This window comes from Panthera uncia, chromosome X (genome assembly GCF_023721935.1).
Source record: "Panthera uncia isolate 11264 chromosome X, Puncia_PCG_1.0, whole genome shotgun sequence".
Classification (NCBI taxonomy): domain Eukaryota; kingdom Metazoa; phylum Chordata; class Mammalia; order Carnivora; family Felidae; genus Panthera; species Panthera uncia.
Window position 1 is genome coordinate 77914509 of NC_064817.1, and position 20736 is coordinate 77935244.

The 20736-nt window shown below is 37.7% G+C and overlaps 1 protein-coding gene across 4 annotated transcripts in view; it reads left to right on the forward strand.

Annotated features, from left to right (window-relative positions):
• Positions 1-31: 31 nt before the first annotated feature.
• The window catches only part of CENPI (centromere protein I), an 80256-nt gene continuing 59551 nt past the window's right edge, over positions 32-20736 (forward strand). For 3 of the 4 annotated variants that reach the window (XM_049644055.1, XM_049644058.1, XM_049644059.1), the window contains exons 1-4: positions 332-1731; positions 2612-2749; positions 6777-6895; positions 7183-7290. In XM_049644055.1, coding sequence (XP_049500012.1) covers positions 1401-1731; positions 2612-2749; positions 6777-6895; positions 7183-7290 — 696 coding nt within the window. In that variant the 5' untranslated portion in view covers positions 332-1400. Of the gene's footprint in view, positions 163-331; positions 1732-2611; positions 2750-6776; positions 6896-7182; positions 7291-20736 lie in introns of those variants that run through there. The other variant, XM_049644056.1, reaches the window with a different exon arrangement.

Consider the following 20736-nt stretch of genomic DNA (forward strand, 5'->3'; position numbering starts at 1 on the left):
CTTTTTCTTTTTCTTTTTCTTTTTCTTTTTCTTTTTCTTTTTCTTTTAAGAGAGACAGAACGTGAGTAGGGGAGAGGCAGAGAGAGAGTGGGAGGCATCGAATTGGAAGCAGGCTCCAGGCTCTGAGCTGTCAGCACAGAGCCCGACACGGGGCTCGAACAGGTGAGGTACTTTTAAAGGCTGCGCGAAATGGGGGCCCTCAGAGCGGAGGGAATCTCCTGATTTCTGAGCAGGACTCTCCTACAAGGTGTGGCTGGGGTCGGATTTTTCCCCAGCCCAGGTATCTGTCTAGTGGGTGAGTCACCATGGCCAAGTCCGCTCTCTGCTGGGGCAGGCTGTGAAGGGGCGGGTTCATGGGAAGCGATGATGGGACGGTTCAACTGGATGGGTTCAGAAGCTGCTATCCCTCCCTTCTTTTCTAGTACCCTAGGAAACTACTCAGAACCTGGAACTTCCCATTGGCTTAGATACACGTATTGCTCTCCTGCTCCGGCCTCATATGTTGTAGGGAGGTGGGATTGAGTAAGTGTCTTTCCGACCATTTCCTTAGTTTTTCCTATTTGAGGCCAAAACTTAAAAGGCATTCTGGGATCCTCTCTTAGCTTTTCTTTCCCTACATCCAGTTCTTTTATCACGGCCTTGCCCAGTCCATCTCCAAAACATATCAGTCATTTTCTACCTCTTCCACCTCTGTTTTAGGCCTAGTTCAGACTACAGTCATATGTCTTCTGGACTTCTGCAAGACTTAAAAATTGGTCTGTTTTCACTCCTTGATCCCCTAACATTCTTTTCTCCACACTGCAGCTGAAACGGTCTTACAACAAATCAGATGGTATCACTCCCCTCTTTCACACTCCTCCCCACGCTACCCCCATAAGTTTCATTAGGGTAGAGACCTTGACTGTTTTGTTATCTTATCCCTGGTAACTAGAACTGTGCTTTGGATATAGTTGATCAACAATTATTTATGGAATAAATGAGTTCATGGGGAATAATTCTGTTGTGAGAATCCTTAGTTTGGTCACCAGTTTGACTTTTGAACTGTGCAGTTTTAACTTAGCACTCACAAAGTGGTGAGCATAAAATATTAAAAGCAAAATCAAGGAGGGTGGAGAAATATAGGAGTGAGTGGAGAAAGTGAGATTGAATGTATAAGATGGAATAGTTTTGGACTTATTGTGTGATGGAGCCATTTTAAGAGAGCTTGCTATGTTGCTTGTGTTCTTTTTTTCCACAATAAGTCAAGTTCAACTGGTAAATGTTACCTTGGAGAGTTGTTTCTCCCTATTCCTATTTAGGTCAAGGGCTTTCTGTGCAAGTTAACCTATAGACTTTGTTGCCAGGATTGTTGTCAGGTATTTTGTGTGTATGCTGCTTGTGTGATAGTTATCGTGTACTGAATGTTTGGGAATACAAGGCAGATATGGTTCCTGTCTTTGTGGAGTAAAAAGGGATGGTTTGCCTGTTTAATGGTAACTTCACACTTGTTTCTGTATAGAACATGTGCAATAATGTCACCTCAAAAGAGAGTTAAGGACTCTAAGGCACAAAAGAGGACTTCACAAGATAGTGATAGTTATAAGACTAATCTCTTGGCCTTGAAAGAAGAGGACCTAAATGACTCAAAGTGCAGCTTAAAACATGGACAAAACGATCCAGTGAAAGATTATGGACATGCTGATGATGAAGCAGAAGATGCTCTGAAAAGAGCAGTGAGATACTTTGAGAAAGGTAAGACAGATAATTTTTCTTATGAAAGTTCTATTTCTGTAAAAAAATATCCTACGCCTTTTACTTATGGATTTTAATTTTTTAAATATTTTTTTAACTTTATTTATTTTGAGAGAGAGAAAGCATGAGCGGGGGAGGCGCAGAGAGAGAGAGGGGGAGAGAGAGAGAGAGTCCCAAGCAGGCCCAGCACCATCAGCACAGAGCCCATTGTGAGGCTGAAACTCATGAACTGGGAAATCACGACCTGAGCCAAAACCAAGAGTGGGATGCTCAACCCACTGAGCCACCCAGGTGCTCCCTTAATGGATTTTTAAAGGAAAGCATATTTTTGTTCATTCATGCTTTTTTTTATTTAATAGGCATTTATTGAGCAGTTACTAATGTCAGTATGTTGGGTACTAGGGATACAACAACAAAACAAACTCTTGGCAGTGTGGTTTCCAAACTGCTGCACATTGAGATTATCTGAGAATCTTTAAAAAAAACATTGATGCCTGGCATCCAGTCTTAGACATTCTGATTTTATTGGTGTGGAATGCAGTCTGGGCATCAGGATTTTTAAAAGCCTCCTTAGGTGATTCCAATTTGCAGCAAAGTTTGGGAACTACTGCCCTAGTACTGGATCAGCTTATAGTCTAAGTTCAGTGCTTTTAGTTACTTTAGATCAGAGATGCCAGAGCATGATTCAGTTTTCCTCACTGAAGGTGCTATTGCTCCATTGCTGTTAAATATTATAGAATTTTAAAGGCTTTGAAACATTTTGGGGAAGACATTTTTAACATAAAGCTATTTCTTTATAGTATCCCAAGTTGCAACTGTTGAGGTTGAAGACTGAAAGAATTTTAAAGGTCCCACTATTTAATATTGTTCCTTTTTCCAGGTCCTGTTGAAACTTCACGGAGTAGAGATAAAACCTTGGAAAAACACTTGAAAACTGTGGAAAATGTGGCTTGGAAGAGTGGCTTAGCTCCAGAAGGAATTGACATTCTACTAAATGTGGCACTTAGTGGCAAATTTGGTATGTCAAGGGGATACATTTGTCATCAGTTTGCAGTTAGTTTTGCCTTCCAGACTTTGAATTAGATTGTTTATTGGTATCAGCTGTAGTTCCTTATTTGTACTATTCTCTTCATAAAGCCAATTTGGTAAGATTATAAAATGGACCTTTCTTGTGTTCAAGCTACCTTATGAACCAAAAGTTTCTGTGTGCATATGTTGAGAATGGTTAGTTATCACATGTCTTTACAAATAGAATGTATAGACTCTTATCTCCAAATATATGGGAGTCATTTTTAGTATTTCTCTTAAGAAGCATAGATAATACTTTAAATAATGCTGCTAAAAGGCAGTTTAAGAGATCACTTGATCTGTATCATTGCTTTTAGGTTTACTTGCCTATGACAAGTCCCTGTTGATACTGTTTCCTTTATAGTGTCTATGATCTAACAGACAATATGCTTTTGTTTTTGTGGAAATGATTCCTTTCCTCTTCTAAGTGCATTTTGAATGGAGGAGGAGTTCTTAGAAATAACACCTGACCCGTATTCTTTTTTACTTGACAAGAACCTTTTAACCTACTCTCATCCAAATTCAGACTCAGAAGGTATTTAAGGCCTTGAACATCTTCATTTTAAAGGTGAGGAAACTGAGACTCAGAGTGGTTAAAGAGACTTGCTTAATGTCAGAGTTAGAACTGGGGAACTTCGATCTTCTAACTCCCCTTCTAGTGTTTATACCGTACCACACTGCTATTGGGCTTTCTACTTTTTTTTTTTTTTTGAACTGTTAAGACATCTGTCAAAACTGGTTGCTTTATATATTATTTCCTGGCCCTTGCATATTGGGTTCCTTTGTGTATACCCTAGCATCATGTTTTTAGGGGTGTAGGTTTTAAAGCAACAACACATTACTAGCTGAAATCAAAATATGACTCCCAGGTATTTTAGTTCTCTACCTTTACTTGATTAATTCTCTGTGTTTTCCCACAAAGTTAAATTTGACCTGATAAAATTGGCTCTTTTAAGTGGTTTCGGATTTTTTGGTTCTTTTATTTTTTAACGTTTTATTTATTTTTCAACGTTTTTTTTTTTTTTATTTATGACGTTTTATTTATTTTTGAGACACAGAGAGAGACAGAATGAGAGTGGGGGAGGGGCAGAGAGAGAGGGAAACACAGAACTCAAAGTAGGCTCCGGGCTCTGAGCTGTCAGAACAGAGCCCAACTTGGGGCTCGAACTCATGAACTGCGAGATCATGACCTGAGCTGAAGTTGGATGCTTAATCGACTGAGCCACCCAGGTGCCCCTAAATTTTTTGGTTCTAATATCTTTTCAGGAATCCATGTTTAATTTTTTAAATGTTTTATTTATTTTTGAGAGACAGAGAGAGAGTGAGCACAAGTGGGGGAGGGGCAGAGAGAGAGGGAGACACAGAATCTGAAGTAGGCTCCAGACTCTGAGTTGTCAGCACAGAACCTTACGCAGGGCTCGAACTTATGAAGCAGGAGATCATGATCTGAGCCAAAGTTGGACACTTAACCGATTGGGCCACCCAGATGCCCCTCCAGGAATCCATGTTTAACTAATCAGTGTCTATTGTGAATTCTATTTCTTCTCCCCTTAAAACATGTATGGAATATACAAGTATTTTCTATTTTGGAATTTCTCTTTTTTTGATACCTTAGAAAGTAATGGTTAGAAGGTTTTCATGATGTTTGTCAGGTCTTGTGGCAAATGCATGCCTCAGCCTTGGAAACTAGTATATGGCAATTTTAAAAATAATCTCTTTCTTTCTATTCTAACTTCATTTTTCTGTTAAGCTGGAATTGGAGATGTGAAATGTGGCCTCCTTAATTGTTTTTCTCCTTTTTGCTATTTCTGTGATACCCTCCATCACTACTATATCTTTACATATAGCTCTTTTGCTAAGTTGAAATGCATATTCAGGGGCAGGTGTGCTACAAATTTCATAGTTAAGTACAAAAGGACTTTGGGGTGCAGTCAGTTAAGCTTCTGACTCTGGATTTTGGCTCAGGTCATGACCTCATGGTTCATGAGATTGAGCCTGTGTTGGGCTCTGCGCTGATAGTGTAGAGCCTCCTTGGGATTCCGTCTCTCCCTCTCTGCCTCTCCCCTGTTTGCGCTCTCTCTCTCTCTCTCTCTCTCAAAGTTAATAAAGTTTTGAAAAAAGGACTTCAGACACTTTAGAAATTAAAAAGTTGCTGGGAAGTAAGTATTAAGTCTATTGAATTCACCCTTTGAATTTGGTACATGTGTGAAGTGTTAGTGGTCAGACTGTTTTAAACTTTAGAAGAGTTGGGGATGGGAGTAAGGGAGAAAAGAGAAATGAAAACAAGGAACCATAGTGGAATAGAGAGATTTTTATTCTTGTGATTCATCACCTGCCATCGCTGCTTCCTTCCTTCTCCACAGAATGATGGAGTAGAAATTGAGGTATATGTAGAATGAATAAATTTAGAAACCTAATGTATAGCATGATGATTATAGTTAATATTGTTTTTAATGTTTATTTTTGAGAGAGAGAGAGAGAGAGAGAGAGACAGAGTGTGAGTGGGGGAGAGACTGAGAGAGAGACACACACAGAATCTGAAGCAGGCTCTAGGCTCTGAGCTGTCATCACAGAGCCCGATGTGGGGCTTGAACTTGCGAACAGTGAGATCAGGACCTGAGCCAAAGTCAGATGCTCAACTGACTGAGCCACCCAGGTGCCCCAATAGTTAATAATATTGTATTGAATATGGGAAATTTGGTCAGAGAGTAGATTTCAGGTGCTCTCACCGCACACACACAAATGTTAACAATGTGAGGAGATAATTGTAAATTATCTTGGCTGTAGTAATCATTTCACTATGTATATGCGTATGATATCATCATGCTATACATCTTAAATATATGTAATTTTTATTTAAAAAATAGAGGTCTTCACCCTCAGGGGAAAAAAAAAGATGCGTGTAAGATGTTTCTGAGGATGTTACCTACGGGCCAAATTAAGATCAGTGTTATTTCCATAAATGGATGTGATCATCATCCTAGAATACATCTAAAACAAACTGTATAAGATAATTTCTAAGAATGCTAATTGCAGAAGTGAGAACTGTGTTATTATAGTGAATGGATGTGATCAGCACACTGTAATGCATGTGAAACAGTGGTTAAAGACATGTATCCAAGATGCTTTTGAAAATTCTATTTGCATGAGAAGTTGAGAATAGTTGTTTTTTCAGTGACTGGTGTGATTACATTATAATGCAAATGAAACAATGTTTACGTACCAAAAAAATTGATGAGATATGCATTTAATTCTTGAAACCTTCATAAGCAGAAATTGATATAGGGTGTATACAAAGCTATTTGCAGCATCACTTCTATTACCAGATGGGAGTATACCATGGAAGCCAGAGAGTATGATGGAAAGATTGGACCAGTATAGAATGATATTACTGCCAGCTAATTCCAAGAATAGCTGTTTCATTCTGCTGTCCTCCCCACTTTTTGGGAGGGATGGAGAATACAAATATATTTATTCTTAAATGAAGCAGCTCATGCAAGATGTCTGTCTGTAGCTTTAAATAAGAATCTATTGTGCCATTAAAAAATAATAACTAAATAAAAAATAATCTTTGAAATTTGTAAGGCTTTTTTTGAAGTATAATTCACATTCCATAGAATTCACTCTTCAAGTATGCAGTTCAGGATTTTTTTTAGCATATTCACAGAGTTGTACAATCATCACCACTTTCTAATTCCCACACATTTTCATCACCCCAAAGAGAAACCCTGTACTCATCCTCCTTTTTTAAATAGAAATATAGAGTCCAAGAATTTGCTTTATAGTTTATATTAGAAGTTAAAGGTACATTTTTTTTGAAACTATATTTTGAAATGATGATAAGAGATCTATCAAATATTACTGTTGTTTATTGCCTTCAGTATACAGTGAGATTTTTTGGGACTAAGTGAATAATAGTAAAGTAATAAACAAGATTCTAAAATGTAGTTTAATTTGTAGTTTTGTCTGCTTTCCAGGAAATGTTGTAAACACTCGGATATTGAAGTGCATGATTCCAACAACTCTAATATCAGAAGATTCTGTGGTTAAGGCGGTCTCCTGGCTTTGTGTTGGCAAGTGTTCTGGTAGCACCAAGGTAATCTTTTTAAACACTTTGATGATAAGTCCTTCAGAACCACTTAAGGGCTGGCAAGGAAGAGCCACTTATGGAGTAATGGCAGTGGCTTTTTGTGGAAAGCCTGTGGTTTTGGAACAATATAACTTGATGCAGGGACTCTGCTCAAGCAGAAATTTTTTACTGAGATATAAAATCTATTATCCTACTTTGTGCTAGAGGCTTCTAAAACAACCCTGAGTGGGCAATTAAGCTCTCTCCTGTGCCAGTTATATTTCTCTAAAGATAAGCATTTTGTCTCTTGATAGGTACTTTTTTATCGTTGGCTGGTTGCTATGTTTGACTTCATTGATCACAAGGAGCAAATTAACTTACTCTATGGCTTCTTTTTTGCCTCATTGGAAGATGATGCACTGGTAAGTAAAAATTGGACAACATCATGCATCAATCAAATGGTACGCTCTTGTATATTGACACATGATGTGTGCTTCAAAGTGCCACACAATGAGTTTTTCCTTATTTTTATTTTTAAATGTTAATTTATTTATTGAGAGAGTGAGGCAGAGCACGCATGCACATGAGCTGGGGAAGGGAAGAGAGAGAGAAATCCCAAGCAGGCTCTGTGCTGTCAGACACAGGGCTCAAACTCATGAACCCATGAGATCATGACCTGAGCCAAAACTGAGAGTTGGATGCTCAACCGGCTGAGCCACCCCAGTGCCCTGTTTTTCCTTATTTTAAATATTTTTTTAAGTTTTTTAAGTTTGTTTGTTTATTTATTTATTTATTTACTGATAGAGAGAGAGAGAGAGAGAGAGAGAGAGAGAGAGAGAGAGAGAACGTGAGCAGGGAAAGGCAGAGAGATAGAGGGACAGAGGATCCAAAGCCGGGTCTATGCCAATAGCAGATAGCCAGCAGAGAGCTCGATGCCGGGCTTGAACTCATGAACCGTGAGATCATGACCTGAGCTGAAGTTGGAGGCTTAACTGACTGAGGCACTTAGTTGCCCCTGTTTTTCCTTATTTTAAAAGTCAGCGGCACCTGGGTCGCTCAGTTGGTTAAGACTCTGACTTCGGCTCAGGTCATGATCTCCTGGTTCGTGAGTTTGAGCCCCATGTTGGACTCTGTGCTGACAGCTCAGAGCCAGAGCCTACTTTGGATTCTGTGTCTCCCTCTCTCTCTGCCCCTCCCCAGCTCATGCTCTGTCTCTGTCTCTTTCTCTCTCTCTCTCTTTCTCTCTCTCTCTCTTTCTCTCTCAAAAAATAAGTAATAAACATTTTAAAAAAAGGGGCTCCTGGGTGGCTCAGTTGGTTGAGTGTTCCCCTCGGCTCAGGTCATGATCTCACAACCTGTGAGTTAGAGCCCTGCGTCGGGCTCTGGGCTGACAGCTCAGAGCCTGGAGCCTGCTTAGGATTCTATGTCTCCCTCCCTCTCTGCCCCTCCCCTGCTTGTGCTATCTCTCTCAAAAATAAACATCAAAAAAATTAAAAATAAACATTAAAAAAAATAAAAATAAAATGTTAAACATATAGAAAAGTATAAAGCATAACACTCTTGCACCTGTCTTTCATATTAACAAAGTTTTTACCATATTTGCTTTATATTTTCTTTTAAGGAAATAAAATGTTACAGATAGAATCAACTCCACATTGGAGTCTCTGCTAATTTAGGGCAGTGATTGTAATCTTTTCCCTTTAAAACCACTTTAACAGAGTCCTGTGGGTCACTTATTCTACATTTTCTTGTATTACCACTGCAAAAACCTCATCAGAATTAATGAGGAGAGTATTGCTTTTGATGAGATACTAGTGGACTGATTTTGATGAAATAGCATAATTATTCCCCTTGAAAACATTAGTAACTCTAAGAAATCAATCTACTCTCCACCTGGAAGACTTTCAAGGGCCATCAGTAGTTCATAGACCGTGTGAATCATTCATTTAACCAAATTCCTCTTGGCTTTGGAAAGGAAATTCATTCATTGATTTTACTTTTAAAAATTGATGTTTTCACTGTATTTGTTGCATTGTACTAGGCATTGTAGAAGATTAAAAGTTTAGCAGAGAGTTTCTGTATTCCAGGGATTTAAAATCCAGTTTGGGGGATTAAGGAAAGTACATAAAGTTAAATAATATCTTAAGAGTTAAATTATCAAAGATAGTATATGACAATGTGGGGATAATAATTGCTGTGACTTTTCCAAGAAGGAAGAGAGCACTGTAAACCAGAGTGATTAGAAAAAGCATCATAAATAAAGTATGTGGGCGTCAAGCTAGTCCTTGAAGGTTGAATAGGATGTGAGATTTGATAAAAGGAAATATTTCATATGACAGGAACATTTTAAGCAAAGTTATTAGCTGTGTAAATTTTGTTCCCAGAGAACTTCAATAGATCAGTCTGACTTAACTACAGTTGTGTCAGGCAGTGGTGGAAGGTAGGGCTGAAAAAGTTGGATGAGGAAAGATTGTAGAGGTCTTAAGGTGATGCTAAAGAATTTGAACTTTATCCTCTATCCAGTGGGGAAATCAGTGATAATTTTTGGGAAGAACATGTTGAAAGCAGAATTGTTGGAAGTTGTGTTTAGTATGCCAAACAATATGAATAAGGAGAGAGGCTAGTGTTGGGAAGAATAGTTAGGAGACTAATATGATAATCCAGGTATAAAGTGATGAAGTCCTAGACTAGAAATGCTCAAATATGATTTGTGGGCCCCTTGAGTCTCCCTGATTCAGGAGTTCTGAGAGGTCAAAATTATTTTCATAGCAATGTCAAGATGTTATCTGCTATTTTCATTGTGTTGGCATTTGCACTGATGGTGCTATAAAGTAATGGTGAATATAACTGGTGCCTGAGGGGCGACTGGGTGGCTCAGTTGGTTAAGCGTCTGAGTTCAGCTCAGGTCATGATCTCATGGTTTGTGAGTTCGAGCCCCGCGTTGGGTTCTGTGCTGACAGCTTGGAGCCTGGAACCTGCTTCGATTCTGTGTCTCCCTCTCTTTCTGCCCCTCCCCAGTTTGTGCTCTCTCTTTCTCTCTCACTCTCTCACTGGTGCCTTCGCCAGAATCAGGGCAGTGGGGCCAAACTGTATTAATGGTCATTTTGTTCTTCACTGTAGTAAAAAACAAAAATGCTAGTTTCTCTTAATCTCTCAAATGAAGCAGTAAAAAATAATGCATTAATTTTACTAAATTTCAACCTTTGAGGTATGTTTTTAATATTCTGTGTGATGAAATAGGAGATACAAATAAATCCCTTCTGTGTACTAAAGTACAATTGTTGTCCTGAGGAATAGCACTTATGTGATTGAGTTGTGAGCTAAACTAGCTGCTTTCTTCATGGAATACCATTTTTACTTGAATGACTGACGTTTAAACTATGGTTATTCAGATGTGGGTATTTGGCAGATGTTTTCTCAAAAATGAAAAGCCAGCCTGTCATTTCAAAGGAAACAACTTGAAGTATTTGTTCCCACTGATTTGAGCTTTCAAGTGAAAATTATGAGTTGGGAAAATTTGTATCTACCACTGTGAACTTGACAGCTTCCCAATACTTAAACTTTTCTGATGAGATTGGTAACAATAATAATAAATGTGAATTGTAATGAAATGTGTCAATATTTGGAAGCTTGGTATAACTCAATAAACCAGTCTTTTCCAGATGACTAAGTATGATGTTATAAAATTATACATGGGTAAAAGATCCATTCAAAATGCAAGATATATCAATGAATTTTATTTATTTACGTAATACTTTTTCAAAAGACTTTATTTCTTTAATGTTTTTTCAACAGACTTTAATTTTATACACCAATGAATTTTAATAGAACAGTACAAAGAGTTCATTGATAAGGTTTCAGATTCCACATTGCGGCTAACCCTTAAGAGACTACCACTTATCAAGACTAATATACACCATTTTATGAAAAGGCTATTAAAATATTCCTTTCTTTTTCAACTACATGTCTGTGAGGCTGGATTTTCTTCATTTACTTCAGTGAAAACAAAGGGCACCAGGTTTAGTGCTGAAGCAGAGAATCCAGCTGTATTCTATTAAGTCTGAAACATTAATGTCACTCTAGTCTTTTTTTTTTTGGAGAATTAGTTGTTTTTCATAAAATATGTCATTTATGTTAGCATGTAATGGGTTTATTATTTTTTAATGGATTAATAACCATTTTTAAATTTCTCAGTTTTAATTTCTAATATGGTGGGTATCTATAGATATAAACCAGATAAACAAAAGCTCTTTGGGATCCTCTAAGTTTTAAGAACGTAAAGAGTCTTGAGACCAAAAGGTTTGAGAACCACTGTCCTAAACTAAGGAGGTGGCAGTGGGGATGAAAAAGTGAAAGGACAGGTTTTGGTGGAAATTATAAAGGAAGAATTGACAGGATCTGGTACCTAAACTGGATTAAGGAAAGGATCAGGAGATCAAGATCTGAGCCATTTCTCAGCATGGCTCAGAATGATGGTACCTTTGAACATAAAAGGGAAGGAGGTAGTTTTGGAAGGCATATAATATATTTGGATTTAGATGTACAAAGTTTTAGAGCACAAGGCGTCCTGTAGAAATTCACTTAATGAACATTTATTAACTGCATACTATGCCAGACATTGAATTTAGAATTGAAAATACAAATAACAGTAAGACATAATAGTTAATATATGTGAGGCTTATATGCTAGGCATTTGGTGCTTTATATACAGTTATTTTATCAACTCTAAGATGCCATCACTTGTAAGAGACATCATTATCTTATGAACCACTACTAAAAAGTGCTGTCATTAAAACTGTCATACGGCATCAATTATAAGATTAGTCCTATTTTCAGAGATTTAAAATGTAAAAAAAAATATTGGATTATGTATTTTTTCTAGTCCTGGGGTTCTGAAATATTCCTTTAAAATTCAATGTTTTTTTACATCAACATTCCTTTAAAAAAATATTGAGGGGCATCTGGCTGGCTCAGTCAGTGAAACATGTGACTTGATCTTGGGTCATGAGTTCAAGCCCCATGTTAGACACAGAGCTTACTTTTTAAAAAATGTTTATTGAGCACCTACTATTTTCTGTACTTGTGCTGTCCAGTATGGTAGCCATTAACCTCATGTGACTAGTGAACACTAGAAAGTTAGCTGGGCCAAACTAAAATGTGTGTAAGTATAAAATATACATGAGATAAAATGTGGTTTTAACCCATTTAAGTCTCTTGACAACCTTACAAGATATAGGCTTTTATCCTTATTTTATTATTTTCTTTAAAAATTTTTAATGCTTTATTTAATTTTTTAAATTTAATTTATTTTTTAAATTTACATCCAAGTTAGTTAGCATATAGTGCGACAATGATTTTAGGAGTCGGTTCCTTAATACCCCTTACCCATTTAGCCCATCCCCCTTCCCACAACCCCTCCAGTAACCCTCTGTTCTCCATATTTAAGAGTCTCTTATGTTTTGTCCCCCTCCATGTTTTTTTTTTAATTTTTTTTAACGTTTATTCATTTTTTGAGAGAGAGAGAGGGACAGAGCATGAGTGGGGGAGGAGAAGAGAGAGAGGGAATCACAGAATCCGAAGCAGGCTCCAGGCTCTGAGCTGACAGCACAGAGCCCGACGCAGGCCTCGAACTCACAAACCGTGAGATCATGACCGAGCCAAAGTGGATGCTCAACCGATTGGGCCACCCAGGTGCCTCACCCCCTCCCTGTTTTTATATTATTTTTGCTTCCCTTCCCCTATGTTCATCTGTTTTGTATCTTAAAGTCCTCATATGAGTGAAGTCATGATTTTTGTCTTTCTTTGACTGATTTCGCTTAGCATAATACCCTCTAGTTCCATCCACATAGTTGGAAGTAGCAAAATTTCATTCTTTTTGATTGCTGAGTAATACTCCGTTGTGTATGTATATGTACATACCACATCTTCTTTATCCATTCATCCATCAATGGCTATGGATAGTGCCGCTATAAATATAGAGGTGCATGTGCCCCTTCAAAACAGCATACCTGTATCCCTTGGATAAATACCTAGTAGTGTAATTGCTGGGTCATAGGGTAGTTCTATTTTTAATTTTTGAGGAACTGCCATACTGTTTTCCAGAGTGGCTGCACCAGTTTGCATTCCCACCAGCAGTGCAAAAGTGTTCTCCTTTCGCCACATCCTCGTCACAGCTGTTGCCTGAGTTGTTAATGTTAGCCATTCTGACAGGTGTAAGGTGGTATCTCATTGTGGTTTTGATTTGTATTTGCCTGATGATGAGTGATGCTGAGCATTTTTTTCATGTGTCAGTTGACCATCTGGATGTCTTCTTTGGAGAAGTGTCTATTCATGTCTTTTGCCCATTTCTTCACTGGATTATTTGTTTTTTTGGGTGTTGAATTTGATAAGTTCTTTATAGATTTTGAATGCTAACCCTTTATCTGATATATTGTTTGCAAGTATCTTCTCCTATTCTGTCGGTTGCCGTTTAGTTTTGCTAATTGTTTCCTTCCCTGTGCAGAAGCTTTTTATCTTGATGAGGTCCCAATAGTTCATTTTTGCTTTTGTTTCCCTTGCCTCTGGAGATGTGTTGAGTAAGAAGTTGCTGCAGCCAACGTCAAAGAGGTTTTTGCCTGCTTTCTCCTCAAGTATTTTGATGGCTTCCTGTCTTACATTTAGGTCTTTCATCCATTTTGAGTTTATTTTTGTGTATGGTGTAAGAAAGTGGTCCAGGTTCACTTTTCTGCATGTCACTGTTCAGTTTTCCCAGCACCATTTGCTGAAGAGAGTGTCTTTATTCCATCGGATATTCTTTCCTACTTTGTCAAAGATTAGTTGGCCATATGTTTGTGGGTCTATTTCTGGCTTATTTATTCTGTTCCATTGATCTGAGTGTCTGTTTTTGTGCCATTAATTTTTTTAATGTTTATTTATTTTTGAGAGAGAGACAGAGCACGAGTGGGGGAGGGGCAGAGAGAGAGGGAGACACAGATTCTGAAGTAGGCTCCAGGCTCTGAGCTGTTACCATAGAGCCTGACGTGGGGCTGGAACTCACGAACCACAAGATCGTGACCTGAGCTGAAGTTGGATGCTTAACAGACTGAGCCACCCGGGTGCCCCCGTTTTATTTTATTTTTTGAGAGAGAGAGAATGAGAGAGAGACAGAGTGTGAGCAGGGGCGGGGCAGAGAGAGAGGGAGACACAGAATCCAAAGTAGGCCCCAGGCTGTGAGCTGTTAGCACAGAGCCTGACACAGGCTCGAACCCACGAACTGTGAGATCATGACCTGAGCCAAAATTGGACGTTTAACCAACTGAACCACCCAGGTGCCCCTTTGTTTTTCTGTTTTAGAGATGAGGAGTCTTGAGGCACAAAGAAGTCAAATAATTACCCAGGGTCACATGACTAGAGCCAGGATTTACGGCAAAATTGTATCATTCCCTTTTTAGAGAAGAGACAACTAGGCGTGGAAAAGCTAAATAACTTTGCTGAGGTAAGCTACCTAGTAAGAGACTTAGCCTGGAAGATCTTTAAAGGTAGTAGGGGAAAAGATAAGTACAAGGTGATAAATCCTATGAGAGTATCCACAGGGTTCTGTGGTGGTATAGAGGAAAGGCATCAAAATAAGACTAGGGATCAGAGTTAAAATTATAGGAATTTGTTTTCTGTAGGAAGCAAGATACCTCTCCTGACAATAAGGAAAAAGGATGGGTGTTGATGCTAATACATGTGTGGGTTAGTAAGGGACACAGTTGAGGGAGTTCCTGCCCAGTGGTAATTTTTTTTCAAGTTTTCACTCAAGTAGGAGGCAAAGTCTTCTAACAGTGAGGAGGGGAAGATAAAATACTATGTTTGAGGAGACAGTATACATTTTGAAATAGCTTCTGATGGAAATGGGAATGGGAGATGATTAGAGACAGAAGTTTTGAAGGCCCAGATGGGGTTAGGGAGCATGGATATGTAATGTTACTAATATGCAAAGGATAGGTCAGATAAGAATACAAGAGCATGATTGAACTGATGGACCAGGGAGTCTAGATAGAAAGGGGAAGTAGGTGAAGACAGAAGAGGGCAGACTGGGAACATACACAGCTGAGGTTTGGAATGCTTTGGTGATTGTCAAGACCTGTAGTGGGGTTAAAAGCTGGAATAATAGGAAATTGTTGCATTGGAGTTTAAGGTTCAGGAGTCGATGGTTCAGTGTGATGACAAGATTCAGAGTGACCATGGCGAGAGAGTTGTTGAAGTAGAGTGAGGGAATGAAGGTTATTGGAATTGACATTTTCTGTTTCCTTGTGGATTTGTTGTTGTTGCTGCCCGTCTATCGATTATGGAGTAAAGTATGTTGAAAATCTCCCACTGTGATGGCAGATTTGTCAGTTTTTCTTTAAAGTTCTGTCAGTTTTTGCTTTATTTATTTTGAATCTGTTATTAGGTGTTTGCCCAATTATAGTTTTCTTATCATTCTGATGAATCAAACCTGTTATCATGGAGTAACTCTTTGGGGTGCCTGGGTGGCTCAGTTGCTTAAGTGTCCGACTCTTGATATGGCTCACATCGTGATATCACTGTCATGAGATTGAGCCCATTATGCTCTGCTCTGAATGCAAAGCCTGCTTGGGATTCTCTCCCTCCCTCTTTCTCTGCCCACCCCCCCAAATAAATAAACATGGAGTAACTCTTTGTTATTGGAAATGCTTTTTGTTTTAGTCTGTTTTGTAGGAGACTGACATTGCTACTCTGGCTTTATTTTGGATGGTAGTTGCTTGGTATATTTCCATCTTTTGGGGTTTTACTTAATCTTTTTTTCTTTTTTTGTCCTCATGTCTTAGATGCCTCTTTTGAGTAGTATGTAACTAGATTTTATTTTTAAATCCTGTTTGATGATTTTTGTCTTTAACCTAGACAATTATTTACCTGTGTAGTGATTATTGATATACTAGGAATAAATTCAAAGATCTTATTTGAAACTTTCTAAATGATTGGCTTTTTTCTGCCTTTTTCCCCCCTCTTTCTCTGTTATTTTCGATTGATTGTGGTTTTCCCCCTATTCTTGTTTGGAAGTTAGTTATACATTCTGTGTGTGTTCTTTTAGGTGTTATTGTATCTATTTTAACATGCATATTTATTGTAAAAATGTACAACAATGTCACTCTTCCTACTGTTTTTCTTCTGGAAAATATAGTTATTTTTCATAGAATATGTTATTTATGTTAGCATGTAATGGGCATATTATTTTTTAATGAATTAATAAACATTTCAATTTTTCTCAGTTTTAATTTCTAATATGATTTTTCATAGAGGCTAAAGGTAACCAGTATCTTTACCCTCATCTTAAATGAAGCAAGGTCCTAAGAACGCTTTACCTCTGATCAAAGCCTTTCCAGATTATATGCTATTGTCTTGTTTTAGTTCTATCTCATTCTTCTCCACCCTTCTCCACACGCACATGAAGTTGACATCATTATTATCTTCACAGTTGATGTTTGTTTAGATTTGCCCACTTATTTGCCAATATCTTTGCTTACCATTTGTTTTTGCATCTCAGACCTTCAATCTGAGATCAATTTCCTTTAGAATATTCTTTCAGTGAGAATCTTTTGATAGTAAACTGTTGTTGTCTGAAAATGTCTTAGAGTGCCCTGTTCTAGGGTGACAGTTAAATTCTCTCAGGACATTGAAAATATTATTTCACTGGCTCTTTCTTTCCCTTGTTGTTGACTCTGTTTAATTGTAATCTGTCATTTCTTCTTTTCTCTCTGGGTACTTTTTAAGAACAGCTTTATTGAGATATAATTCACATATCATACAGTCTACCTCCTCAAGGTATACAATTCACTGGTTTTTAGTATGTTCACAGATACGTGCAACCATGAGAATAGTCAATTTTAGGACATTTTCATCACCCCCCAAACCCCATACCCTTTATCTATCATTCCCCCATCTTTCTATTTAGGGGTTCCTAAACAACTCCTAATTTATTTTCTGACTTTAAATATTTGCCTGTTTTTTAATTTAATTCCAAGTTAGTTAACGTACATTGTAATCTTGGCTTCAGGAGTAGAGCCCAGTGACTCATCACTTACGTGTAACACCCAGTGCTCATCCCAACAAGTGCCCTCCTTAATGCCCATCACCCATTTAGCCCATACCCCCAACCCCAATGTCTCCAGCAACCCTCAGTTCTCTGTACTTAAGAGTCTCTTATGGTTTGTATCCCTCTCTGTTTTTATCTTATTTTTCCTTCCCTTCCCCTATGTTATCTGTTGTGTTTCTCAAATTCTACACATGAGTGAAATCATGATACCTTTCTCTGACTGACTTATTTCACTTAACATAATACTCTCTAACTCTATCCATGTTGTTGCGAATGGCAAGATTTCATTCTTTTTCATCACTGAGTAGATTTGCCTATTTCTAATCTATTTACTGTCTTCAGAGACTTGCCTATTCTGGACATTTCATATAAATGGAATCATATGTAGTCTTTTATGACTGGCATCTTTTACTTAGCATAATGTTTTCAAGGTTCATCCATGTTGTATCATATATCAGTACTTCATTTTTTTAACCTGTTATATTTTTTCCATAACATAAAATTTACCACTTTAACTATTTTTAAGTGTATAGTTCATTGGCATTAATTGCATCACTACTATCTATTTCCAAAATGTTTTCATTGCCCTAACAAACTCTACTCGTTACACAGTAACTCTCCATTCCTCCTTCCCCCAGCACCTGGTAACCTCTAATCTACTTTCTGCCTCTATGAATTTGCTTATTCTATACACCTTATATAAGTAGAATCATACAATTTTTGTCGTTTTGTGTCTGGCTTCTTTCACTTAGCATAATGTCTTCAAGTTTCATCCAGGTTATAGCATGTATCAGATTTTCATTCATGTTTATGACTGAATAATTTTCCATTGTGTGTATATACCACATTTTGTTTGTTCACAAGTTGATGGACTCTTGGGTTGGTTCTCTTTTGGCTACCATGAATAATGCTGCAGTCACCATTGGCATACAAGTAAGTGTTCAAGTCCCTGCTTTCAATTCTGTTGGATATATACCTGGCAGTGGAATTGCTGTGTTGTATGTTAATTCTATGTTTAGAATTTTGAGGAATCACCAAGCTGTTTGGACCATTTACTAGCAGTGTATGAGGGTACCAATTTCATCATGTCCTCACCAACTTAATTTGTCTGACTTTTTGACTTCAGCCATCCTACTGGATGTAAAGTGGTATTTAGTTGTGGTTTTGATTTGTTTCTCTAATGATTAGTGATGTTGAACATCTTTTCATGTGCTTATTGGCTATGTATATATCTTTTTTAGAGAAATGTCTATTCAGATCCTTTGCCCATTTTTTTAATTGGGTATCTTTTTATTACTGGGTTGTAAGTGTTCTTTGTATATTTTAGGTACAAGTCCCTTATCAGATATGTTTTTTTCTGGGAAGTACAAGCTGGAACCACTTAAAATTATTCACTTGAGGTTTTCCAGGTCATATCACTAGTGTAAATTCAAACTGTAGACCTATATATGACTGGCTTGTGGTTACATATTCTTTGGAATGGCTTTATTTTCCTTTCACCCATCTCCAAGGCCAGGACAGGCAAGTTTACTTGCCGTCCTCTTCAGCACAGTGGGATTTGTTTTTATTTCATATCTGGGTGCTTAGGGTATGGTTCTTGAGGTTCATAGTTTTCTTTCTTTTTAAAATTTTTTATAATGTTTATTTTTGAGAGAGAATGAATGAGCAGGGAAGGGGCAGGGAGATAGGGAGACAGAGGATCTGAAGTGGGCTCCATGCTGACAGCTGACAGCAGACAGCCCGATGTGGGGCTCAAACTCATGAACAGCGAGATCATGACCGAAGCTGAAGTCAGACGCTCAACCGATTGAGCCACCCAGGTGCCCTGAGGTTTCTAGTTTTCTAATAGATCCTTTGTATATTCCACACATTGGATGGTTTCTAGTTTTCTAATAGATCCCTTGTATATTCCACACATTGGGTGGGTCCTAAGCTTTATCACCTGCCTACCCATCTCCTACCTCCCTTTGTAGCTATTAAAGCTGTAAGTTCAAGATTTTTAAGGTTTGGCAGAAATCTTGGGGTGAGAACTTGTTCAATATTCAGTGTTCTCTCTTTCACTTTGTTTTTGGGAGCTGCAGTTCTTTGCTTTCATGGCAGCTCAGAAATGTACTTAAACAGCTGGATACAATGTAAAACAACATTTCTGAATTGGCATGAAAGCAGGCAGGGTCAATCAAGGTATCTAATATACAGTAGTTCTATAAATGGTGATCAGGTCATTGGAATTCAGAAGTCAATAAGTTGTAAGGACAAGGTGATTTGTTGATAGAGACATTAAATCTTCTGACATGCAGTTGGGATTAGGGTTATAGTAGAAGACTGAGTCAGACGTGTAAGTCCTCAGTGAACTTTTGGAAGTCACTAAGAGGTTAGTAGTGAGCAGATAGAGTATAGGTAAGTTGGAGGTACTGAAGTTGGGTGGATTAAGTGTCAAAGGAAGTCTTTTTCTATGCAAGAATGAAAGTGAAGTACCTTGAATAACAAGAGTAACTAATGTTCATCCCTTTGTTTCTCCTGTGGTACACAGGAGTGGATGAATGGTAAGTAGTATGTGATCGACTCTCCTTTACCTTTGACATCTCTCTTAACTTCATATGGTTTTTGTTCTTAAACTAATCAAAATGCAAAACAAATGAATTCTGTGTTTAAGTATACTTTGTTAAGAGTGGGAAATACTAAAGCATGCTTTCCCCTTTCTTGTAATAGCTTAATAGACTGAGTTCTTCCAGGCAGAGACTGAGCATTTTATAACCCAAGTATTTAGTAACACTGTTCATGGCACATAGAATATAAACTTCATAAGAGCAGGCCTTTTTGTCTGTTTTAGTCACTGCTCAATAAATTTTTGTTTCATGAATGAATGAATGAACACAAGATACTCATAAATGTTTGTCAGATCATATACCTGTACTTGAGTGGTTTTCATGATGCTAATGAGTTTCTTGATCAGCTTGGCACGAGGGAGGGGGACCTACTTTTTTTCTTTTTCTTTAACCTTTTTCTGTCTCTTAAAAATATTTATTGAAGTATGATATATGTAGAGAAAATTTCCTGTATCATAATTGATCAGCTCAATTAATTTTCATAAACTGAACATATTTGTGTAAATATCACCCACATCAAGAAACAAGGAACCTAACTTTTAAAAGCATTACTTCAGAAAGTTATTTTCATATAATTTGGTGGGAGCCTGACTCTTTAGTGACTCAGAGGCAGTGCTTACTATTTGCCAGAAAGACATTTGTAAAGTCCTAGATGTATATGAGTTATTCCTTTTTAGATGTGACTGAAAAAGAATGTCAGAGTTCCTATAATGTTGGAGCCCAGAGCAAGTGATTGTGTGACACTCATTCATACCCAGCATGACAAATAGTGTTGCTAATGGTTTATATCCTAGGGATATGAGGTAGTGAGTTTTTTACTCAATGTTACTGTATTTTGTGTAGATTATGTCAGACTTGGTCATAATGTATGTCCTTTCCTTAAGAAAAAACCCTGTATCTAAATTCATGCTTCTTACAAGTATGTGCAGAATGTGAACCCATTTCTAAGTAGAGGACAGGCAATATGGAATGTTGTACTTCAGATTTTAAAGTTTAGATTCATGATTACCAAAATACAAATTTGTTTAAAGAAAATCTTTGCTTTTGTTGCCTTCTCTAATTCCATTACATCACTTTTTTAAAAAAATGTTTATTTTTGAGAGAGAGCATGTGCACAAGCAGGGGAGGGGCAGAGAGAGGGAGAGAGAGTCCTAAGCAGGCTCTGCGCTATCAGCATCGAGCCC